This window comes from Pholis gunnellus (assembly GCF_910591455.1).
Source record: "Pholis gunnellus genome assembly, chromosome: 12".
NCBI classification, from domain to species: domain Eukaryota; kingdom Metazoa; phylum Chordata; class Actinopteri; order Perciformes; family Pholidae; genus Pholis; species Pholis gunnellus.
The window spans coordinates 23,414,503-23,440,820 of NC_136539.1; the positions used below are offsets into that span (position 1 = coordinate 23,414,503).

The window sequence follows — 26,318 nt, forward strand, 5'->3', positions numbered from 1 at the left end:
TCAATTCATTAAGACTTCTCTCTGTTTTTTTACTCTTCTTTCGTCGTGGAGAACATGAGAGAAAAACAAAGTTTTCTTCAAGACTTAAAGGTAACACGAGGTGAGTAACTGATCCACACAAATGATCATTTTGTGGGTGAACTACTCCTTTAATTAATAACCACTGCTCCCCAGTGAGTCCACAAATATAAGTTCTTATCTAGAGAATGAAATTCATATATATATATATATATATATAGTATAGTTTAGCTATATATATATATATATATATATATATATATGAGCACAGAATGATGGACATTACTTTTGATCTAACTCCTATTTGCTGACATGTTTTGCTTGATGTATATCAGCCCTGCATGGTGGCATGGATGAAAAATTAGAGATTATAATGAAGTAACAGATTTATTACAGAGCTCTTAAGGAGGAGGAACAAGAAGTGCATTTAATCTCTTTCAGAGTATTTCAGTTTGAGCTGCTGCAGCCTTTGCGTTAATCTGACGGCTCCTCGTTGGAGGTGATGGAGGATGGAAATGTTACAGGTCAGTGAGGTTTATGTCCTACTTTTATGTAAAAACTTGTAAAACTGGCATCACATTTACGTAACGAGATCCATGTCTGGAAGAAGGAAACTCTTCTCTTAAAGTAACCCAGAGATCCTCTGATTAACGTTCTAGAAAACAAATCAGGAAGCATTTAACACCAACTTTAAGACCTGGTAGAATATCCAACCGTCAGCGCTGAATACAAGAAGACTGGCTTCACATGTTGAGCACCAGAGCAGATTTAACTTCTTATTTCTGAGGGTTCTTATCAGCTGCTGTCATGTTTGCATGGAGGGAAAACCTGAAGACCTTTAGGCCTCATGGTACCCTCATAGAACCCCTAAAGAACCCAGGTTTTTAAGAGTGCAATAGGAGAAATAAAAGTACATTCAGCTGTCGTCACTGAGGCTGCACCTTAATTTTTCGGGGAACAGAAAAGAGGTCAGAACAGACGTGAAGCAGCAAATTAATGTCAGCTGTTATTGTCATATTTTAATAACTTATTTGGTGGGAAAAAAGGTGCAAAAAGGTGCAGCCTGAGCAACAAAAGATATGACGTCATAGTTTTGATTTCTGAGAGAAACAATAAGACGGTAGACGGAGAGATGAAGCCGAGACAAAGACAGTGAGACTCATTTACCTTTAATTATCTGGTTATCCTGTTTGTCATGTTTATATACAACCTGTCGTGTGCTCAGAAGAATTGATTATCATATGTTACTGATTATAACATATAATATAACTTAAAGGCTGGGTTACACCAACAAGGATTAGTTTAATCAAAGATTAGTGTTAATCAGAGTTTAGCTAAACTAGGTTTAAAATGAGTAAATCCAGATTTATATCTAATCTCCGATTAGTAAATCTAGCATTAAATTAAATTGAAGTTGAATCAATATGGAGATACTTAAACCAAATGAAAATGATTAATGAATAATAATATTTAAATCTAGCTTTAGAGTAAAATCTAAACTGACGTTTAAAGATATGTTTAAATTGTATCTCTGTATTTTAAGATAGTTTTAAAGTTTAAAGTTAAACCATGATTCAATCAGGTTTAAAAGTGAAGCCGACTGAGATCACTTCAATGTCAATAACAGAGAAATCTCTGCAGCAGCATTTCAAACCTTTTGAATTAAAGAGTAAACGTCCTGATTCACAGTCTCACCACCTTTCAGGCCTCGAGAGGATTCAGCTTCACCACCAAGAACCAAGCATGAAGATGAAGAATGTGAACAAGAGCATGAAGACGAGCCAGCAGGGAAACAGAATACAGCATGCACACATTTCATGTCTGAGGGAGAAGAAGCTGTGACTTTAACTTGAACTCTGACCTCAAACACATCCAGTCTGAAGAGTTCAGACTTTATTTAATTAGCTCTAATCAAGACCTCAAATATGAACCCGTCCGAGTTTAATCCAGCGCACAGTGAAGAAGAGTTTGTGTAACAACACTAACACACAACAACAACACAACTCAAACGGATTAATCCTCTGGTAACATTACAGTAAACGTTTGATAAACGCACCAGTGATTTACATCATCACCCGTCGTCTTTACACAAGTCACAGCATCGTCTTTGGTAGAATTTAATCTGTGTGACATATTCAAAGCAGATCGACTTCAGTGAACTGAGATTATTATTCAGGCTCAGTGGGTTTGAATCCGTCGCTGGGAAGATGACGAATAACGTCTGAGTCACCCGGCTGCAAATCTGTCTGCACATGAATTATACATGTTTGGAATCAATAGCACACAATGAGGAGGTGCAGTAGATACACCAAGCAAACACCCATGTTCACACACACACACACACAAAGTGACTCTGAAATAATTACACATTTGGAGAAAGTGCTTTTGTTTGCATTGACGAGTGGGAGGACAACCTGTCAATCAAAGGGTTAATCACGGGAGAAGCATGTGTAATCAGCGTTGTGATCGTTTTCATTTTCATTCCACAAAAAAGTTTTCTTTTACAGAATAAAAAGCAAAAACAAAAACGTCTGAAAACGATTTAATGAAAGTTTCACATTAAAAATGGCTGAATTGAAATAGAATTGATGAAAACCCTGAAAAGACTTCAACAACATCCAGTGAGGAGGAACTCGCACCACGAGAGGACACATCTCACAGATTATATAACCTGTTCACATCTCACAGATTATATAACCCGTTCACATCTCACAGATTATATAACCCGTTCACATCTCACAGATTATATAACCCGTTCACATCTCACAGATTATATAACCCGTTCACATCTCACAGATTATATAACCCGTTCACATCTCACAGATTATATAACCCGTTCACATCTCACAGATTATATAACCCGTTCACACCAAACAGCACAGACTCAAGTACTTCCCTTTAAAAATCACCTGAAAGAGAGAACCTTCATGAGAGATTATGCTTCAAATAAAAACACACATCCAGAGTCAGTGGAGATGAGAGGAACGTCTGTCCTCTGTGGAGATACGAGGTCTGCAGTGAATGACAGCACATCACCGGTCCTGAGAGCAGACGAGCACCGACAGCATCCTCCAAACTAAATCTAATTTAGCCGCTCCGGCCAGCCGACCTTTAGCGTCACGAGAGCTTTACTGTCATCGTCTCCGTCAAGAGAAAAATACAGTTGCTCCTCCAATCAAGTGCTGAGTCATAAACACAGACTGTATATAAGAAGTGGACGTAGTCTTTGTGGACGTTTTGAAGCCTCGAGTTCGCCATCTTCTTTTTTCTGCAACCAGTGAACAGGAAGTGACATATCTGGACTGAGGAGGAGTGACGTAGAGACCTGTCAATCACTGTGTAGCCCCGCCCCTAAAGTATCCCCTGCTTTATGGTCTGTTTGACTCTAAATGGACCATCATTTACTAAATGAACATCATGCTGTATTGAAGAAGACTTGAAACTAGAGATTGAGACCATAAACTCATGTTTACGATGTTTCCTGAGGTAGCGGTCGGGGAGCTGTTTTAGTTCGTCTTTAATCGTCTTTAATGAAAGTTCGTTGTAGAAATGTCTTATTCAGCGTTCAGTCGTGCTTAGCTCCGCCCTCTCGTGTCACCTTCTGGTTGCAAAAAAAAAACCAAGATGGCGACAGCCCAAATGCTGAACTCGAGGCTTCATAACATCAGTCCACTAACCAATGGGCGACGTCACGATGACGACGTCCACTTCTTACATACAGTCTGTGAGGTACACACACCTACAGCAGCCTGAAGCTGATTGGTCCAAACCACTACGCGTTAGTTTAATCCTGACAGGACGGATTACCGTTCGTGAGAAAACGTGCACAATAAAGCCAACTTGAAACACCTTCACCTCTACATTAAGTACTACTCTTCATCTGTCTACACCGTCTTTCACCGGTGCTGCACCGTGTACATGGTATGAACTGATCCGCTGACGAAGAAAACAGAAAAACAGCAAGTTACATCATCGCTTTAGATTCAACCGGCCAGGAGAAAGCTTTTCATCTGAAGCCGCGACAGGAAGTCTTGAGTTTGAAATAAAAACACGAGAGCCATCGCAGTGAGAGTCGTGTAGAAAAAGGACAGTTGAGAAAACAGCGAGACAACTCGGATCAAAGCGTGAACAGGAAGGCAGGCATCACATGATAAACAAGCATGTCATGTGACTCCATGTGTGTTTACTCTGTGGCTGGAGGAGTCGTGCCTCCCACTGAGACGCTCTGTGTGGACACGATGAAACAAACACAACTTTACAGCCTCAGAGCCCAGTGAGCTGCAACACAATCCTGCAAGAGAAGAAAAGCAGCAGAGAGACCGACAACTACTGGACACCAACTCACAACACTGAGCTGTGGAAGTAAAGAAGAAGAGGACGGGGGGGGGGGGGGGGGTTTGCAGACGTCATGGTTACCTGTGGTTCCACAGGCCGGTGCATGGCGGCGGGCGCCGCCTCGGACGCCGGGTTCCCGTTGGGGGGGTGGGAGGACTCGACGCGCGGCGGCACCGGTGGCTGCGGCGGTTTGGTCGGAGCCGCCTGAGGAGAACCCTGGATGTTCTTCCGGTAACGGTCGTCCGCCTGAAAAAGGGGACAGACGGCGGCGTTAGAGAGCACAGGTCCCCGTGTGTGTGTGTGTGTGTGTGTGTGTGTGTGTGTGTGTGTGTGTGTGTGTGTGTGTGTGTGTGTGTGTGTGGAGGACACGAAGACAGACGAGTGGACGGAAGCCATTAGGGGAGCCGCTGTGTGTTAGTTTCCCCGCCGCAGAGCAGAGGCAGGCTGTTCTTTGGGTAAAACAAAGCACTTCCTCGGGGGCTGCAGTGTTATTGTTGCCACAATATTCCCACAACAGAACCACGACCAGCAGAGAGAGTCATGCATATTTATAACAGAAAGGTTAGGACACACACCGAGGTCCAGGACGCCGCTTCACGTGGAAGGAACCGGAGGGCTCGTTTGTTCCTTAGTTTGAAATGTCAAAGTTAACTGACCTTAACTCGTCCTGCAAAACTAGATTATCAAATCTTAATTTAAACATTACGGCTCTCAAAAGGAGCTTTGACTCTGCAGATAAAACTCTTCTGTTAGAAGTCCTCCTACAGCAGGTCCACTGAGAACGGTTCAGTCTGGATGTGCATCAGTTTACTGATGAGTTAATACGCAAAAAGCTGCAGAATCAGATTCAAGAGTTAAATGAATAATAATGTGATCAGACTGAGAACCTCAGTGAGAACAGTTCAGACAGATTATACTCTGTGTGGAGGGAGACTGTAGGACTGTACAGGTACAATCTGGGGTTAATACCAATTAAAGGAATGGACCAAACAGTGACCCCTAGCTAGCTCGCCACCACGCTTTCATGCTACATAGGCTGTAGACCCTGGCCCAGGTTTGTGTGTGCTGCATCACCCGAAAGAGCTGAAGAGCTAAACAGCATCCAGTCACTCAGGTGACTCCTGTTCCTCCTCCACCAGCTGATAGATGGCGACAGCAGGACGCCAAAGAGAGAGAGAGAGACGTTTTGATTGTTCATCAACAGTTGGTGGAGCTGTTCGGACGGAGCACACACACATTAACCGGTGTGTTGCTGCTGCACACGTAGCAGGAGGAGCTGTTAAGTTATTAGACATTGATCCACACCAGCAGCTAGAAAAACACCGCGTCAGCAGCGAGGGAGTGAGTACACACAAGCAGAGGAAGCATCCTGTCAGCACGGCAGCGCCGCGAGGCTGCAAAAGGCGGCGTTCACCTCTCTGATTGGCTCAGAGTCGGGGGCGGGGCCTCGGAGGTCGGCGTCGGGTCGTTTGGATTCTGTGGTTTTCTCCGGACTGAGCGTTTGACCTTCAGGGTCAGAGCTCTGCGGCGGTTGTTCGGGCCGTGCGTCCTGCGGAGCGCTCTGGGGGGGTTTGGTGCTCTGCTGCCGGGCTGCTTTGTTACTATCCGGGCTCTGGTTCTGCTGGAGGGACAGCAGGTAGGCCTGCTCCTGCTGCAGCTGTACCTGGAGCTTCTGGGCTTGGCGCTGCTCCTCGAGCTCCCGCCATTTATACTCCTGAGTACAGGGAGGGCAAGTTGAACCACAGGAAACCCTCTTTGGGAAGTCGTGTCGCCTCCACGGCTGCTTTTTTAAAATATTTTATTCTGTTTAGAAGAGACCAATTTAGAGTCTCGGGTCCTCCCGATCGTCATGAAGGAACCGTGTTGTTCTCTCTGCACAATCTCAGGAGCAACACTGTTCAACGCTACATTCTCCAAACCACCTACCTGAGGGCAGCTCACAACTGAGCCTCATCACGAGACTCTGTTATGTATGATGAGACGGGAGGCTCTGCACCTTCTTTTACGTCTCAGATTTGTAATATCGAAGAGCTACTTCAACATAGTTCAGTCAAAAAACTATTCGGGCCAAACATCGGGGAGAAGATGAGAGGAGGAAGATGCTTTTTGTGTTTTTGTATTTTGAAAATGAAGTTGAAAGTTTCACTATGTGGGTTTAGGCTAGAAGTTAGATTTACTCTCAAAAGTTCAACGTTTATTTTTAACATTTTTACTTTATTCTTAAAATGCAAAATAAGAATAAACTTCCTCTGATTTAGCTTTTCGTTTTTTTTATTTGTTTTACGCCTGGCTCTGAAAACTGAAGTTGGTGTTTTATATTTAATATTCATAACTTTAGGACGGTGTTCGATCCTCCGACAACTAAATAAACTGAAGAAACAGCTTGTGGGACGAATCTGCACATTAAACCAGTGAACTATTAAAACACTAATGCTTTCTATGAGTTGTGATTCTTGTGCACGTTGCCAGAAGCCACATCTGAACTAGAGACAGAAAGCCTGTTAAACCAGATATAAGTAGAAGATGTATTCTTGTAAAATCCAGTGTTTGAGTTCTTTAGATCAGATTTAACAGAATCACAGAATGAAGTTCATCAACGACGGAGGAACCGATGATGAGGATACGAGGCTCATATCCTGTCGTGGTGTCAGTATCCTCAGTAAACCCAGAGGAGCACAATCCTTTAAATATAAAACACATCTGGAGTTTAAAACAGGGGAAGCCCTCTCTTCCAGCTGGACGACTCGTTTCCTGGTGACGACATCGCCGTCAACTACGAGCGCCGTAAACATCCCGACTTCCTCTGCAAAGGAAACCCTGAGAACGCTTACAAAGTCCTGACCTCAGCCGCTAACGGCTCCCCGCGGACCTACAACAGTCCCGAGCTGGTCCCGGAGAAAACTCGATTAAGTTCAGATCAGAAACTCAATCAGGAAAGTTTGTGTAACGGGAGGAATAATAAGCAGCCGCGTTATAAAGTTTAACAACCTGAGAGCTGTGGAAACATTACACAAATAAAGCTCTGGGGACACAAACTGATGGAAATGTGAGAAAGAGGAGAAACCTTTTGAAAGAAAGACAGAGAGGTACGTGTCGGAGGGAATAATAATGAAACAGGAAGAGAGCAGAATGTGAATGTGATGCTTCAGACACTCACCAGCAGCATGGCCTGTTCGTGGAGCAGCTGCTGCTGCAGGATCTCCAGGTGCCTCTGCTCCTCCTCCAGCTGACGGCGGATGTAGTCCTGTCAATCAAAGCACAGACCAGCCCCGCCCCCTTCAGCTCAACGTCTTCCAAAAATTATATATTTAAATTTGCACATTCAGCATCTTCACCATGAGGGCGGTGTGCAAAACGTGGTGCAGACACGGAAGCGTGGCGACAACAAGCAGGACTTCAGGAGAAGAAAGGCCCAAAATATGTGTGTGTGTGTGTGTGTCGGGTTTTTTTGCAAAAAGAAATTAAATGTTCCACATAGAAAAAAAATCATATTTAGAACCACGTTATGAGTCAAAGTCAAATAACTCAAACTTCATGGAAACTGTGGTGGGAAAGACAGAATGTTCTGAAGCTGAATTTATAAATATCCCCTCAGTGAATACCACAGAACAAATCATTTAATTAAGATCCCTGAGATCTAAAGGGGCTAAATAGAAAGTCCCAACTTCTCTCTGGTGTTCTCTCTTCTCTCAGGTGTTGCCGGACTCGGCCTCGTGTACCTGTTCTCGGTCGGTCCTCCTCTTCTCCTCCTCGGACCTCCTGCGCTCCTCCTCCTCTTTGCGGCGTCGCTCCATCTCCTCCACGCGTCTCTTCTCCTCTTGCTCGCGGCGGCGCTGCTCGCGCTCCTGCTGCCTCCTCATCTCGCGCTCACGCCGTTGTTGCTGCGGCGAAAAATTAATGTTTTTATAGTTTTATTAGGATTTATTTAGGATTCCCTGAATTCAAGACATTAAAGCTGAAAACAATGAGAACCTCGTCTCGTCCTGCAGCGAGGCGAGGTTCTATCGTCCTGCAGCGAGACGAGGTTCTATCGTCCTGCAGCGAGACGAGGTTCAAACGTCCTGCAGCGAGACGAGGTTCTAACGTCCTGCAGCGAGACGAGGTTCTAACGTCCTGCAGTGTGACGAGGTTCTAACGTCCTGCAGCGAGACGAGGTTCTAACGTCCTGCAGTGAGACGAGGTTCTAACGTCCTGCAGTGTGACGAGGTTCTAACGTCCTGCAGCGAGACGAGGTTCTAACGTCCTGCAGCGAGACGAGGTTCTAACGTCCTGCAGTGTGACGAGGTTCTAACGTCCTGCAGCGAGACGAGGTTCTAACGTCCTGCAGCGAGACGAGGTTCTAACGTCCTGCAGCGAGACGAGGTTCTAACGTCTTGCAGCGAGAAGAGGTTCAAACGTCCTGCAGCGAGACAGGTTCTATCGTCCTGCAGCGAGGCGAGGTTCTATCGTCCTGCAGCGAGAAGAGGTTCAAACGTCCTGCAGCGAGACGAGGTTCTAACGTCCTGCAGTGAGACGAGGTTCAAACGTCCTGCAGCGAGACGAGGTTCTAACGTCTTGCAGCGAGAAGAGGTTCAAACGTCCTGCAGCGAGACAGGTTCTATCGTCCTGCAGCGAGGCGAGGTTCTATCGTCCTGCAGCGAGACGAGGTTCTATTGTCCTGCAGCGAGACAAGGTTCTAACGTCCTGCAGCGAGACGAGGTTCTAACGTCTTGCAGCGAGAAGAGGTTCAAACGTCCTGCAGCGAGACAGGTTCTATCGTCCTGCAGCGAGACGAGGTTCTATCGTCCTGCAGCGAGACGAGGTTCTATCGTCCTGCAGCGAGAAGAGGTTCAAACGTCCTGCAGCGAGACGAGGTTCTATCGTCCTGCAGCGAGACAGGTTCTATCGTCCTGCAGCGAGGCGAGGTTCTATCGTCCTGCAGCGAGACGAGGTTCTATCGTCCTGCAGCGAGACGAGGTTCTAACGTCCTGCAGCGAGACGAGGTTCTATCGTCCTGCAGCGAGACGAGGTTCTATCGTCCTGCAGCGAGACGAGGTTCTAACGTCCTGCAGCGAGACGAGGTTCTATCGTCCTGCAGCGAGGCGAGGTTCTATCGTCCTGCAGCGAGACAGGTTCTATCGTCCTGCAGCGAGGCGAGGTTCTATCGTCCTGCAGCGAGACGAGGTTCTAACGTCTTGCAGCGAGAAGAGGTTCAAACGTCCTGCAGCGAGACGAGGTTCTATCGTCCTGCAGCGAGACGAGGTTCTATCGTCCTGCAGCGTCCTGCAGACAAGGTTCTATCGTCCTGCAGCGAGACGAGGTTCTAACGTCCTGCAGGTTTGGGTGAGTTTTGGTGAGACGAGGTTCTAACGTCCTGCAGCGAGACGAGGTTCTATCGTCCTGCAGCGAGACGAGGTTCTAATGCTAAACCAGGTTTGGGTGAGTTGAGGATTCCACAGGAGGTCACGTTGTGTTAACAGGAGAGCACATGTACGCTGGTATGCTTCTCTGGATTCATCCACAAATCAGAAACAGCCTCCAGCTTTGGCTGCTGCTCAGATATAAAAGTCTTCTTCTCTCTTGTGTGTTTACATGCTCGCTGCCTTCTTTTAGGATTTACAACTCTATTCATACATAGATGGATTTCTCCCTCTTATAGTTTTTTAGCTCTCTCTCTCCTTTTTCCTCCCAGATAATTTAAGTTATTTATATATATATATATATAAATTAAAACATATAATATATATGTAAATGAATCACAGTGCATCACAGTTTCCCAGAGCACAAGGTTACATTTTGAAAAGCTTGTCGTGTCCGTCTATATAATTCACAGTTCTATAGATATATATATAAAATCGAAAGAGAAGCTGGAACCAATTGAAATCATTTATGAATGATGTTTTGTCGATGTACCAATTTGGGTGTAGTTGTCATGATAACCCCTGACACACTTCATTAATTGTTATTAACTACATGACTGTGTTGTGCAGACACACAGCAGCAGGTTCGTTTTCTGCTCCTCGCTGTTGTGGATGCTTCATAAATAACTCACGGGACTATTTTTAGACCTTTTCTAACTTACGGTGTAACTCCTGGGACGCTTCATGAATAATACACATTTCCTTTAGATATGGGTTTGAATTGAACAGTTCAAGCAACGTTTTACAAACTGGATTTTGCTTTAGCAGGATTTACTGACAATGTTTGTCCTTTTTAACACTTCAAACACGTGAGCTTTAACTTGTTTGTGTTGACTTAATTATTAGGAACATGATGTACCATCATGCATTGCAGCGCAGCCTGGTGGACTTTACAATCTTTTTTTACATCAACACCGTGTGAAGTGGTCCGCTCACCTCCTCCAGCCGCCTCCGCTGCTCCTTCTGCTGCTCGATGCGTTTCTGCCTCTCGGCCAGCAGCTGCCTCTTGTACTCCTCCTGCTCGCGGAGCTGCTGCTCCTGGAGGTGCTGCTGGCGGCGCAGCGCCTCCGACCGCTCCTTGTTCTCCTGCTGCAGCCGGATGAAGTCGCGGCGCAGCGTCGACTCGCCCGGCTGGTTGACGATGGAGCTGCACGGAGGACGCGGTTTAAAAACTTTAGCTGGTTTTGATTTGGCTCGTCAGAGGAAAGTTATAAAAACTTTAGGATGCTGAGGATGCTGAGTGTTGAAAGACATTTATGGAGAATTAGAAAAGAACATATCGTTGGAAACCTGCTGTTGCACTCCGTCTGCCAAACACACTTCTAATCACAAAGAATGACAAAAAGGAAAAAACACAACAACAACAAGATTTATATACTATTCTTCATTTCTGTGAGTTTATTTGATATTTAGCTCGGCTGTGGAGCCACAGAGTCTCATGCTGCTGCTCTAGCATCATGTTTGGATAGTCGGTAGATAAATGTTGTGTTTGCTGGTTTGCATGCACACACACACACACACACACACACACACACACACACACACACAGAGAGAAAGAGGCTCAGGAGGCAAACAAAGCACCAATAAACTCTTCTTCATGTGTGATGACGTTATACTGACCTCGGCTCTCCTTCCTGCTCAGACGCCTCCTCCTCCTCTTCTTCACTGCCGCTGTATTCATACTCCGTCTCATCTGAGGAAGAATAAAACAGCTGTGAAGTAAAAGTCGTTCAAATCTCGTGAACTTGTTTTTTCTTTAAAAAGATCAAATAAAATCACCAAAACTACAACTTTCATCTCAGCTCCAGACTGTAAAAACAGAAACGATCACCAGAGGAGAGGAGAGGCTGTTAGAGTGTAAAGAGTTCAATATATAAAGAACGTTTATGAAGTATGTCATCATAACGGTGCTGTTCTAAAGACATGTTCTAGTTCTAGTCCTGATGGTTCATAGAGGTGCAGAACTTGGTCAGACATGGTGGACGTATGTATCTGCGCGCTCACCCTTCTCGCCCCTCTTCTTCTTGGTCCGGTCGATGTGGTCTTTGAGCTGGATGCGGACCTGCCTCTCGTTGGGCTGGTCCCGGATGTAGGGGTGTTTGAGCAGCTGCTCGGTGGGCGGACGCTGCGTGTAGTTCTTCACCAGGCAGCCCTCGATGAAGCTGAAGAACTTCTTCGACCTGTTGGGGAAACGAGATGTTCGGGAGTCGGAGATGAATCGTCCGTTCGGTTAACGCCGGAGATACTTTTTGATAAAAAGGATTTATTTACCATTTTTTGGACTTGAGTCGAGGAGGAGGGTTTCTGGGGATGAGGAAGAGGGCTCTCATTGGATGCATGTCACACAGAGCTGCAGAGAAGAAGAGACACAAACACGTCAAACACACGCGTGTCATCCTGTACGCATGATGATATCAACTGGTTAAATATAAAGTTAATAGTGAGAAGAGTTTCTGTTACAAATGGAACTAATTAACTGTTCTTACATATGATGATAATAATAATAACTTTATTTATATATAGCACATGAATAAATCAGTATTTATGATGGACTCACGGGGAGCTCCCTCGGCCATCTCGATGGCCGTGATTCCACAGGACCAGAGGTCGCTCTGAAGGAGACAAGAAGAGTCATTCACACACATCTGTGTTCATATCTCTAAAGAGCGGACGGGTCGTAACTCTTTAAAGCGTTGAGACGCATTCTGGGATGTTTGAAATCTGAAGCTGTGATTTCTGAAACTCTGCAGGATATTTGACAGCGAAGCGTCCTGGTTCCTCAGATGATCCGCTGATACAGCTGTTATCTGAATCTATCCGCACTGTTTGATTCAAAATGTCTTCAGGATTCAGAACGTAGCAGAGAGGCGGGGTGAGAGAAAAGTAAAGTGTGTAGAAGAGTTTCATATCATTTATCAACTGATTGCAAAACATGTAAACACACAAATGCAAAAGCTCACGTTTATGTTAAACTTTCACAAATAAACGTTTTACTCAAAGTTTCTCCGTGACTTCAAGAGAAATTGTTCACAAAACAATAAAAGTGGTATTTTGTGGTAATGCTTCCAAACAGCAGCGTGTTCTTGGTTTTACTGTCCGTCTCCAGCAGAGCAAAGCCTGTTCACCTCCACTAATGAGCCTTAAACTCTGTGAAACACACTCAACACGCCCAAAACTGCCAGACTGGATCCTGATGAACTGGTTCAAACTGTGGGAATTAGATTTTGATTCTTTTCTTCCTGTGAATCCTTTCAAATGGTCTGAAGCTCTATTCAAACACTCCCTGCTGTAGACCGTAGAAGCAGCAGATCCAGTTCCTGACGGATCCGGTTCAGTTCCTCACCCTGTAGTCGTAGGTGGCGTCCGGGTTCTCGTCGCAGGCGATGACCTCCGGAGCCATCCAGTACGGCGTCCCGATGAAGGTGTTCCTCCGGCCCACCGTCCGGTCCAGCTGAGCGCTCACACCGAAGTCCACTAAGAGAAACAGGAAGTCCGCGTCAGTCATTAATGTTTCACAGCGTTTTCACCGACAGCGTCGTTTCAGCGACGTATCTGAGGGAATTAGAAGAGTTGTGGATCGTGCATCCTGTCTCGTGGCCTTCAGAGGAAGCCTTCAGTGGTTCCACATCCTCTGACTTGTTGAGGTCTGTTTACAACACGATGATCAGAAGATAGCAGAACTCACCCAGTTTGACTTCAGCGTTCTCCGTCAGCAGCACGTTCTGACCCTTGATGTCTCGGTGGATGACGTGGTGAGCGTGCAGGTGAGCTAAACCCTGCAGGAGAACACAAAGAGCGTCAAACAAGCTTCTGTTTTTCAAAACTAAAAAGGTGAAGACGTCACGAAGAAGAGACGGGGAACCGACCCGGAGGATCTCTCTGGAGATGTAGGCGATCCAGTCCTCCTTCAGCGTGTTTCCTTTGGTGTTCTTCACCAGATCCGTGATGGAACCGGCGCCGCAGAACTCCATCACCAGCTGGAGGACGGAGGAGGACACACACACACACACACACACACACATTATAACACCACCACTGTTATCTGGTGCACCTTCAACAAGATTGTGCTTTTTACTCTTTTGGTTGAAATCTAGATGGAAATGTCAGAGTATCATCGAAAAACTGTGGAAGCAGATCAGTCGGCTGTGATTTAACAATAACGGCTAAAATACTTCACAATAACGATATCATTAAGATATCTATAGAAAACTAGATAAAATAAGATAACAATGCTGTCAGTCAAATTCATCTTTAACTTTGTTTATTGAGCGTTTTGTCTTTTTTTTGGGGCCGTTTTTTGGAGTGTAATGAAATCTGGAACCATAACTGCAGAAACTAGTGATTTTAAAACAAGGTACTGGATTATTTACACTATATTATATGTGTATCATTGACATGATATCAATACTTCACCTTTTAAATATCACCGTCTATCATGACCAAGCAGAAATGAATGGTTCTGTGTGACTCTAAATGGACCATCATTTACTAAATGAACATCATGCTGTATTGAAGAAGACTTGAAACTAGAGATTGAGACCATAAACTCATGTTTACAATGTTTACTGAGGTAATAAATCAAGAGAGAAGTAGAGTCATTTTCTCATAGACTTCTATACAACCAGAGGAGTCGCCCCCTGGTGGACACTAGAGAGAATGCAGCTTTAACACGTGGATGCATGTTGTCGGTGTTTAGTGATGTTCAGTGAACACAAAGAGCAGCTGGAGAAACCATCATGGGGCCCGTTTGTTGTTGTTGAGAGTCTCTTGGTCATAAAGCAGCTATAAACCTCTCCTGCTGTTGGTTTTCTCTCTGCCTCCCCCGCTCCCATTACCTCTCCCCCCTTTTTATCTCTTATTTATTGCTTCATTGTTTCTCTTTGATTTGCTGTGTTTTACGTTTTGTTTCTCTTCCAATATTCACGTGTCTCATACTTTATACTGTTTATCGTTATGCACCAAGTTTAAATCCTTTAAATGTGCAATAAATCGGTTTCTGATTTGGAAACCGTTACATTTTGGAGCTGATCCGAACATGATTTACCTCTTCTATATGAACATTGTGAGAGAGGGACGGAGGTCTGATGATTAGTCGTGACTGGTCAGGTTGCTGTCGGGACGTCCCGTCGCCGTTATTAGTAGAAATGAGACTCACCCAGAGCTGGTCGTCGTGACCCGGCGGACTCTTCTTGATGAAGGCTCCGTAGTAGGTGGCTATGTTCCTGTGGTGGGAGTACTTCTTCAGCATGTTGATTTCCAGCTTAATCTCCTCCTCTTCATCCTGTCAGAGCGAGGAAGAGACTCGTTAATATGCGAGATGACGAGGAAGCAACACAACTGATAAATGAAGTCTGTGTTTTCCTGGTCGGGTTGTTTAAACTGGAGACACCGGATGTGAAACCGATCAGTTATTGAGAGCGACGCCGTGTTTCTGTCCTGAACCCTTTATTGTTTCCTTATTATAATATTTAATCTGTTTAAAGGCGTATCCCTCCTCTTAGTGGGACACGTTGAGTCATCCAACAAACATTTCACTCAAAACTACAAGAGTCGACCTCACACGTGGCGCTGGAGGAAAGGTCACAAGGATGCATCCTCTGGAGACCACGAATCAAAAAGGATCTCATGGCATCCATCGAATGGTTGCAGAGATACTTGAGTCCGATCAACCCAGAGAGAGCTGCAGAACAGAGCCGTGAAACCCAGAGATGAGTCAGCATTGTCACACTTTGTGGAGGAAACCAGTGACGCTAACTTCCTGTTGGACTCTAACAGTAAACTTTATGTTTTACAGCCTTTCTTCAACAAACAGCAGCGGCAGCAGAAACACGTTCAGCGGGAGAAGTCTTTGGACCAATCACAGAGCTCCGTGCTGAGGAAGACGACGAGCCAAGAAGAGAAGACCGAGTCATGCAACGGGACTAAACACTGTTACATAAGAACGTTAACAGAACTCAAAGTGGAGCGAAGTTACATAAGAATCACTGTGAGAGGCTCATTAACGGTTTGATTCAATGCAACAATAACTATGCATCACTACAGGGAGCGGCACACACACACACACACACACACACACACACACACACACACACACACACACACACACACACACACACACACACACACACACACACACACACACACACACACACACACACACACACACACACACACACACACCTTATCGAGATCTGTAGCTGCAGAATAAACAGATGACCGGCGGTCAGAGACTCTGCGTCTGGTCCAGAGGTTTAAGGACAATTCAGCCAAACGTCAGCATGTAAAGATGTAAGAATAATCCAAAGTATTTATATATTTAAAAACCACCTGCAGCTCAGTTTCATCATCTCTAGAACACGGAACACCCAGTAAACCAGATGTTTGAGGCTTTAATAATCTGTGATTATTTAAAAAGCAGCTATTTATGAGCTGTCAGTCATTTGCAGAGTATTCTTTAAACTCTTGTGACGGTGACAGTTTCCTGCAGCGCTCAGTTTATTCACGCTGCGAGACGTTTTAAGCAGCAGGTTGTCATCAGAAGAATCTTCATTTAGCTTTAATCTGCTGAGGCTGTTCATCAGCAGGAGCTCTGACTGATGACGAGGTCAGCAGATCCCTTTGAGTCACAGTCAGCCGACCAATGAGCCGCCGGTCCCTCTGTTGATCCAGCCGGTCAGCCAGCAGGTGAGCCGGCCGACCTGTCAATCATCCAGTCAGTGACCTTTACAGAACAGAACATCCTAAAACACATCTTTACAGACTGGCTTTTATGTGAGGTCGTGACTTTTCTATTTTATTTTTATTTGTTGATTTTACAAAATTTTTTTTTTTTTATTTGTTGATTTTACAAAATTATTTTTTTTTATTTGTTGATTTTACAAAATTATTTTTTTTATTTGTATTTGTTGATTTTTCTAAATTATTTTATTTTATTTGTTGATTTTACTAAATTATTTAATTTTCAGCATGAGAATCTGGCCCAGCTGTTGCTGAGCTCAGTCTGTCAGAGAACATCATTAAGAATCAACAAGCACATCTCTCTCTCTCTCTCTCTCTCTCTCTCTCTCTCTCTCTCTCTCTCTCTCTCTCTCTCTCTCTCTCTCTCTCTCTCTCTCTCTCTCTCTCTCTCTCTCTCTCTCTCTCTCTCTCTCTCTCTCTCTCTCTCTCTCTCTCTCTCTCTCTCTCTCTCTCTCTCTCTCTCTCTCTCTCTCTCTCTCTCTCTCTCTCTCTCTCTCTCTCTCTCTCTCTCTCTCTCTCTCTCTCGTTAAATATATATTAGTTCTAAAACAAGGCGTCCGTCCCTGCAGCTCCTCATCATTGGTGGGAATCCCACCTTGGGGGAGCAGACGACCAGAGGTGGACATGTCTCTAACAGGCCCCTCCAGGTTCGTGGTCTCCTGTCAGAGACGTCCTCGTGTTATTGTGGATCTAATCTCTCACGCTGGAAACCTCATCACCGAGATGAAGACGATAAAAACAGGAACTCACAGAAGACCGAGAATCATTTCCTGAGTCACAGCATGAAATGAAATGAAAAAAATGAAAATGAAAAGTGACTGTGAGGCTACAAAGCCTCAACAAAACACATTATTTAATACGTTTACTAAGTTTACATCCACACACACATTTTCAGATCGTGGTCACCAGAAATATTAACTGTATAATAATATATGAGACAGAAGAAACCTTCAACACCTCACACACTGTTCACTTTCACACCTTCTGATTGGACGGGGAGCAGCAGGGGGGGGAGGTGTGAGAGAGAGAGACACAGAGAGAGAGAGAGAGAGAGAGAGAGAGAGAGAGAGAGAGAGAGAGAGAGAGACACAGAGAGAGAGAGAGAGAGAGAGAGAGAGAGAGAGAGAGAGAGAGAGAGAGAGAGAGAGAGACAGAGAGAGAGAGAGAGAGAGAGAGAGAGAGAGAGAGAGAGAGAGAGAGAGAGAGAGAGAGAGAGAGAGAGAGAGAGAGAGAGAGAGAGAGAGAGAGAGAGAGAGAGAGAGAGAGAGAGAGAGAGGCTCACACTACGACAGCAGGCTCGAGTACCAGCAGAGCTCCGGTCTGACGTCAGACGTTCATCAGAAAGATGGAAAGAGATGAACTCTGCAGAACAACACGTCCATAAAACCCTAAAGAGCGTCAGTGGAGGGTCGATGCTCTTAGTTCATAGTTCTGTTGATGAAAACATTCACCAACAAACACAAACACACCTGAAACATCCAGTAAAGAGGGACTCCAGCAATTAGACCGATCCCTCTGGAACGAGCAGCAACGGCCTCAATAAAAAGCTCCTAAAGAACAAACCAGCAGACGCTGAAGCAGAGTTCTGCGTCTGAAGGGTTCTGCAGAGCTGCTGGTGCAGAACCCACTCCAGAGGATCACACACCGCTGAGCGGGGTTTTGGTATCTGATAAGCTTTTAAAACGTATTAAATCACTTTATTAAAAATAAAGAGGCTTTTTTAGTATTTAAAACTAAAGACTCAAGTGAAGACTTCAGTTTGTTCACATCTGAATCTACTGCTCGTGAATTATTCATCTTAAAGTGAACAGAAGATTTATATCACGACGAGTCTGTAATAATATTAAGCATCATTTAAACACGTCTTTACTTTCATCTATGCAAACACTTTTATGTCTACATTTTTATTTATTTATCATTTTAAATGTTTTCCAGTTTTTAGACAGTGTGCAGACAGCGTGCTCTGTAAAAAGCTTTTCTGTTTTTATATATATTTTAATGTACAGCACTTTGAGCTGCATAGTGTATGACATGTGCGGAATAAATAAAGTTTATTATAATATTATAATCATCATTATGAAGTGATAAAAAGAGTAAAAAGCCGGCTGCATGTCACCCTCTCCCTCCTCAGCCTCTCTCTCTGCACATGGAACAGGAAGTGGTATGTGGGTCAGAGCACATATGCCGAGACGTGCACACACACACACACACACACACAAATTAAACTTCATTAGTGTGTGTGTGCGTGTGCGTGAAGATCTCCGGCGTCTCCAATGCAAACAGCTTCCTCTCCTCCTCCTCCTCCTCCTCTTCCTCTTGGTGAGCGAGCAGACGAACTGTTTATTGTAGAAGCCGGCTGAACGTGAGGATCAGAGATCTCTACATCTAGAAGATGTCTTGAATATATTCCCAACATGTGCGTTTCTCCTCCGTGGTTCAGCTCGTGTGAACACATAAACACGTTCCGTCAAACGTCCTCTCTCTAGTCTCTACAGGTGGGAATGGAGATTTTATCACGAAGGTAAAAACATCCTCTGAACCCCAAAAGCCCGCCAGCGGGTTAGAAGAGTACGTTTTAAAAAAGAGCAAAGTTACAGCGATGGTCACGGCAGAAGCTGCAAAAACAGAAACGATCGTCAGATTTCCATCTTTCCGACGGTCTTTGAACGCATCACGTGTGACCAACACACAACAAAACGAAGCTTCAACATCAGAATATTTCATCAAAATCACTTTATTCTAAACTTCCATCCAAAATAAAGCGTCACTTTAACCAGAGTGTGTAAAAACATTAAACTGTGACGTCATGATGGATTCATCTGAGACCAACGGTCACGTGACAACAAACCAGAGACACTGACTGAACTTCAGGATATACTATATATATATAATATATATATATATATATATATACTATATATATATATATATATATAGTATATATATATATATATATATATATATATACTCTATATATATATATATATATATATATATAGTATATATATATATATATATATATATATATACTATATATATATATATATACTATATATATATATATATATATATATATATATATATATATATATATATATAGTAGTATATATATATATATATATATATAGTATATATATATATATATATATACTATATATATATATATATACTATATATACTATATATATAGTATATATATATATATATATATATATATATATATATATATACTATATATATATATATATATATATATATATATATATATATATATATATATATATATACTATATATATATATATATATATAGTATATATATATATATATATACTATATATATATATATATACTATATATATATATATATATATATATATATATATATATATATACTATATATATATATATATATATATAGTATATATATATATATATATATATAGTATATATATATATATATATATATACTATATATATATATATATACTATATATACTATATATATAGTATATATATATATATATAGTATATATATAGCATGTGGAGCCTCAAATGATTTGTTCCAACATTGCTCTCACTTGTGGACACTTGGAAAATGTTAAACATAGATTCCATTGTTTTTGAATTTTTAAGAAACTCAACTCTTTATATCGATGCATGAACTGTGTTGTTGTGCACTGAAGACTTGTTTCTACTTCTACATGATGGTTCTGTTCCATAGAGGACTTAAATATTGCATCAATATTCAATAACAGCTCGTATTCCCCTCAGGACAGAGAACTCGTCTTCTTCACTCTAACCTGCTGAACGTGTGATTAAAGAACTCGTTTGTTCATCACGTATACTTTAAGAGTGATGACGTCACCCCAAAACAAGAATTCAGCTAAAAGAAGAATGTTAGAAGATAAAAACCCTTAAAAGTTCATATTCGTATAATGTTAAAGTTTCTCTGTAAGAGGCCAGATCAGCTGTTCCTCTTTGATTGACAGACGCTCTTTCTTCAGGGCGAGTCAGACTGAAGCAACAGACAAATATTCAACAATCTAAAAATAAAGAACAACAATAAACTGGATTCAAAGTTTGATAGAATAGATTTTTAGAATCAGGAATTCTCTTATGAAGATGTCCAGAGACAGGCAGACACACAGGCAGACAGACAGACAGACAGACAGACAGAGAGACAGACAGAGAGACAGACAGACAGACAGACAGACAGACAGACAGACAGACAGACAGACAGACAGACAGACAGACAGACAGACAGGTCTTCAGTGTAACTCTTGACCCAGATGGTGGTCTTGAGGATCTGCTGGTTCCTCTAGATCGTGGTCTTGAGGATCTGCTGGTTCCTCTTTAATTAAGCCGTCTGGACAGGAAACGCTCCGCTGACCTCAAACATGTGTTTGTGAATATTTCTCCTGTTGTCTCACTGACTTATTCATTTAATGATGAGCAATAAAAACCACCGCCATCGACACACACACACACACACACACACACACACACACACAGACTATTGGCTGAAACCTCCCTCAGGAAATTTAAAATCTGTTGAGCCTCAAACACAAACTCAGATTCATCCAGTGAAGAAAACAGAGAGGTGGAAGTTGAGTGATTACAGTCGGAAAACAATGAAGACTATTTTTGGAGAGAAAACACTGACATTAGGGGGGAGAGGGGGGGGAGAGGGGGGGAGAGAGGGGGGAGAGGGGGGAGGCTGTTTGTTTTGGTGTTCACTGTTGTAAAGAATCAGAAGTGATTTAAAGCCGACAGATGTAATGAAACTACATTTAGGATCAAAACGTTCTGACAGCAGCAAACGTGAGCAGCAGCTGCTCACTGCTGAGCACCGGAACCTTCTGTGTTCACTGACCTCTGTGACGTCCATGACCTTGATGGCGGCCAGTTGTCCCGTCTTGACGTGTCGACCCTGCGGAGAGAAGAGAAGAGGACGGATGAGTCAACGCTGTGATGTTTGTCTCTCGTGCAAACAAAGTAACGAATCATCAACCACAGCAGAGCCACGAGCACAACACGAGGCTTCTGTTTCCAGTGTTGGTGAAAGAAACCAGGGAAGTGACCGATGCACATCAAAGACGAATCACATCGTTCTTACTCTACAACAGGAAGAAGTGGACGCAGCCGTCGTGACGTCAACAACCAAGCACAACCGAACACTGAAGAAGGCGACCAAACATGTTAAGATTAACTTTGAAGTGAAAACACTGAAAGAGTTAAAACTGTAAGAAGAAAACACGGACAACTCCCAGTGGTAGAGACCTGTCAATCACTGTAAGCCCCGCCCTAAAGCATCCCCTGCTTTATGGTCTGTTTGACTCTAAATGGATCATCATTTACTAAATGAACATCATGCTGTATTGAAGAAGGCTTGAAACTAGAGATTGAGACCATAAACTCATGTTTACAATGTTTACTGAGGTAATAAATCAATAGAGAAGTAGAGTCATTTTCTCATAGACTTCTATACAACCAGAGGAGTCGCCCCCTGGTGGACACTAGAGAGAATGCAGCTTTAACACGTGAACGCCTGGTTCAGACTAACAGACAAAGAAAGAGAGAAAGTGTGAGAGTTTTATGTTTGTGTCTGAACCGCCACATGATCCGGTTTCCTTTTGTGTGAAACAGGACCGCTGAGACACCCGAGCCTCCGACACCCCCCCAGTCCTGAGTGAGTTAGCGCAGTCCGCAGTCTGAGTGATGAGGGATTAACCCATTTGGGTTTAGCCAAAGGGGACGTGTGTGTGTGTGTGTGTGTGTGTGTGTGTGTGTGTGTGTGTGTGTGTGTGTGTGTGTGTGGAGGCCGGGTTGGTGAAAAGGTCAAGAGGCTGATGGGAGAGCAAAGGAGAGAATGAAGCAAAGAGAGAAGACGTGATGTGATTTTGTGATATTGTTTAGATGAACATGAATCTGGCAGTAGTGTGTAAGAGGAGAGGAGTGTTTCATTTCCTTCACAGTGACGGTGGGCTGGTTGTGTTCTTTTGAGGACAAAAGGAGATTTGAGGAAAAGTCACCAACATGTTTCACCATTTCACAAATAATCAACAGATTCATTGATTGCAGCTCTAATCAGGGGTTAAAGCGGGTAAACAACAACAAAGCATTCTGAGTAAGTTATTAATAACTTACAGAAACAATAGTCCACACACACACACACACACACACACACACACACACACACACACACACACACAGCCAAGTTATGTGTTTTAGAAGGAAAACGCATTAGTGTGAATGTAGTCTGAGACTGAAACATGACGTTTAGAAGCTGCTGTCTGCACACAATGACATCATCTTCACACACACACACACACACACACACACACACACACACACACACACACACACACACACACACACACACACACACACACACACACACACACACACACACACACACACACACACACACACACACACACACGTCTTCCCTTCCCGAGGTTTAGTTTCATAAGAGTCCTTGAAGATAAAACAAACCACTCGTGACCAGTGTGTTGTGTGTGTTGTGTGTGTATGTGTGTGTGTGTGTGTGTGTGTGTGTGTGTGTGTGTGTGTTCTGACTGTTTGATTACAGTTCTTTCTTTCTGAATCCTGTTTTTTCCGATCACGTTGGGAAATATTTGCCATTGTTCTTTTAATGTTGCAGTTTTCAAAAGGAATAATCAACTAGATGCTGTGTGTGTGTGTGTGTGTGTGTGTGTGTGTGTGTGTGTGTGTGTGTGTGTGTGTGTGTGTGTGTGTGTGTGTGTGTGTGTGTGTGTGTGTGTGTGTGTGTGAGAAAGGTGACCTCAGAACGCAGACTGTAATAATTACAGAACCACCCCCCCAACCATCAATGCAACGGTTAAAAAATGACATCATCCTCTTCTCTGCTTCCTTTGTTCAGACACACACACACACACACACACACACACACACACACACACACACACACAGCACAAAGAGGGACGGTCCTTCCCGATTGAGCTTTTTGTAGTTTTCAGGTGAGCTTGTTTCTCCTTCAGATGAGTAAAAAAACTAAATCTCATTTCCAACGTTTCCAACGAACCAAACTCGTCATTTTACTTTAGTTTCTCTTCCACATCATTTTGGTAAAACTGGTTTTCTTGTTGTCATTTCTTTGGTTAGATTTATGAAAGCATGCATAATTGAACAATAACAAGACGGAAACTGGTACTTTTTAAATATCCTTAGATCAGTAATTTTCACTAATATTTAAGTTTTCACAGCATTTAACACATTATTCGTCCATCATTTCATTCAGGTTTCGGTGCTCGAATCCAAACTTTGAATAATAAAACTGAGACTCTTCAGTGAAGTCTGAACCTCTTCACCTCCATCATCAAAAGAGGAATCAAGCTCCTCCCTCAAGCCACATGACATGATTTCTAGGAAGTAAAAGGAATAAATGTGAATCAAAGCAGCTTCAGTTCAGAAGATCTGAGAGAGAAACTTCTTCTTCACGCACATGAATGTAGATAATAAGGTTATTGAAGCTCTCCGTTCGTGGTCCTGATGTCATCCATCTCCCCCGTGATGGGTCAGGTCTCAGTAATGAAGAAGCCTGGAAGGAACGTTGTGGTTTCTCACGTGGTCTCGACACGTTTCGGTTTTTTCAGAAGCCCTCGAGGTAAAGTTAGTGTTTGTGGGTAAAACTTTGCCTCAGAGATCACGACACAGCCTTTAGTTTGAGCTCCTGTGGGTTTCTGAAGGCTCGTCACAGTTATTTCTTTAAGCTGAAGTCCTTATTTTAGATGTTATATCATCTATAAATCCAAATCTTACATAATGGGAGACCAACACTCTCAAAAGTCTTTTATTTTGAAGACATTGAAGACCGTTATTCTATATTGTCAAGTCATCTAGAATATTTCTATTTGATGAAATATTTAAAGGCTTTTAAAAACATGTTTCAGTGAATTAAGCTTTAGTACAAAACGAGAACCTGCCGATGCTAAATATTAAATACGTGTCCTCACACAACGGTACTGATCACATCTTACGAAAAGTTCATCAGCCTCCATGAGCTTTTCTTACGAAAGTCCAGCAACACATGTCAAATATCAACACATGTCAATTATCAACACATGTCAAATATCGCTCGTTACACGAATAGTCTTTTCAAAATAAAGTTCCGTCTTCACAGGAAACAACTCAATTAAGTTTAGGCAACAACATTTTTTAGTTAGTTTTAGGAAAAGATCTTTGTAACGCAACTTAAGTGACGAATAAATCAACGTTGGCATTTGGAAGCATTTTTTTTCGTGTGTTGACAGTTTCACAGACTGCTCGCACTAAAGTACATTTGCAGCAATTTGGAAACATAAAAGCGGGTCATTAAAACCTGAACGAGGCCCCCGGCCGTACGGTCACGGCTCGGTCACATCCTAACCTTTAAAGCCTCCTTCACTCCAATCAGGACCCGTCCAGGCTCCAGACAAGCGTTTTAATGAGGTCCCTTACTCAGACTACTGGGACCTGACCCCGGAGTTCATAAGGTACCCCCATGATCCTTCAGCTGGTGTGACCTCTGACCCTTGGCTTCAACTCTAAAAAAGGGGGGGGGGGGGGGGTGATCTGGATTTCTCATTGAAGAGGAAGAGACCGAAGCTGAACCCAGATACTGATCTGTGGTCAGTTTTAATTGCTTCTTGCTGAATACAAAATACAGCAGAATGATCCTTTAATGTTTGTTTTTAAGGGGCTACAAATCAATATTGTTGTAACAGCAACGTAATAATGTGAAAGAAAGTCGCTTGTAGTTTCCAGTCAGCGACCGCTGAAAAAGTCTGAAGAGTGAAGTCAAAGCTTCATGTGTTAAAGCTGCATTCTCTCTAGTGTCCACCAGGGGGCGACTCCTCTGGTTGTATAGAAGTCTATGAGAAAATGACTCTACTTCTCTGTTGATTTACTACCTCAGTAAACATTGTAAACATGAGTTTATGGTCTCAATCTCTAGTTTCAAGTCTTCTTCAGTACAGCATGATGTTCATTTAGTAAAACAGCTAAAAGAGAGAAAACTGTACATAATAAGTGACCCTGCTAGTCCATATAAGTTGAATCAAAGATGTTTCACTCGACGCCCCAGAACACCTTGAATTGTATTTCCATGTTCATAATCTCACTTTCCAGCTCTGCTATCTGACTTTTGTCCCCAGAAGAGGATCATTAAATCCAACGTAAGGTTGGCCGGTAACATTTCTCTCTTTATAAAAAAGAAAACATTTCTGCTGCTGTTCTTTTCCCTTCAAGACCTGGAAATCTGTTTTGGGGACGTTTTCAGGCTGCTGCCAGAAAAACACAGGAAGTCTGGAGAAAGAAAGAAAGAGGGATGAGTGAAGATGAGCAAGAGGAGGAGGAAGGAGGAAGGAGATTGAGTGTCAGAGGGTTTAAAGAGGAGGAAGAAGATGGAAGGAAGATAGAACCACCAGGGAAGAAGGGAGCTGCGCGACTTTCCCCCCCAAGGAAATGCCAGGGGAGTGGAGTCATCCTGGACCAACACACACACACACACACACACACACACACACACACACACACACACACACACACACACACACACACACACACACACACACACACACACACACACACACACACACACACACACACACACACACACACACACACACACATGTGCCATCTTAAACTTGTAATATATACTTTCACGTAATAATCTGTTGTCAACACAGCGATAGTTTGTGTTAAAATCTGGACAGATGCCTGTTTCTGCTGAGCTTTATGAGTGTGTGTGAGTGTGTGAGTGTGTGAGTGTGTGAGTGTGTGAGTGTGTGTGTGTGTGTGTGTGT

The 26,318-nt window shown here is 43.1% G+C and overlaps 1 protein-coding gene across 1 annotated transcript in view; it reads right to left on the minus strand.

Moving 5' to 3' along the window:
* The window catches only part of LOC306703826 (mitogen-activated protein kinase kinase kinase kinase 4-like), a 69,481-nt gene that overhangs the window by 15,694 nt on the left and 27,469 nt on the right, over positions 1–26,318 (minus strand). The window contains 14 exon segments of the mRNA XM_079169938.1: positions 4,435–4,599; positions 5,768–6,067; positions 7,511–7,597; positions 8,073–8,234; positions 10,689–10,899; positions 11,373–11,445; positions 11,757–11,932; positions 12,024–12,102; positions 12,310–12,364; positions 13,096–13,226; positions 13,438–13,528; positions 13,619–13,729; positions 14,908–15,033; positions 21,365–21,421. Of these exon segments, the coding sequence (XP_079026064.1) occupies positions 4,435–4,599; positions 5,768–6,067; positions 7,511–7,597; positions 8,073–8,234; positions 10,689–10,899; positions 11,373–11,445; positions 11,757–11,932; positions 12,024–12,102; positions 12,310–12,364; positions 13,096–13,226; positions 13,438–13,528; positions 13,619–13,729; positions 14,908–15,033; positions 21,365–21,421 (1,824 nt within the window).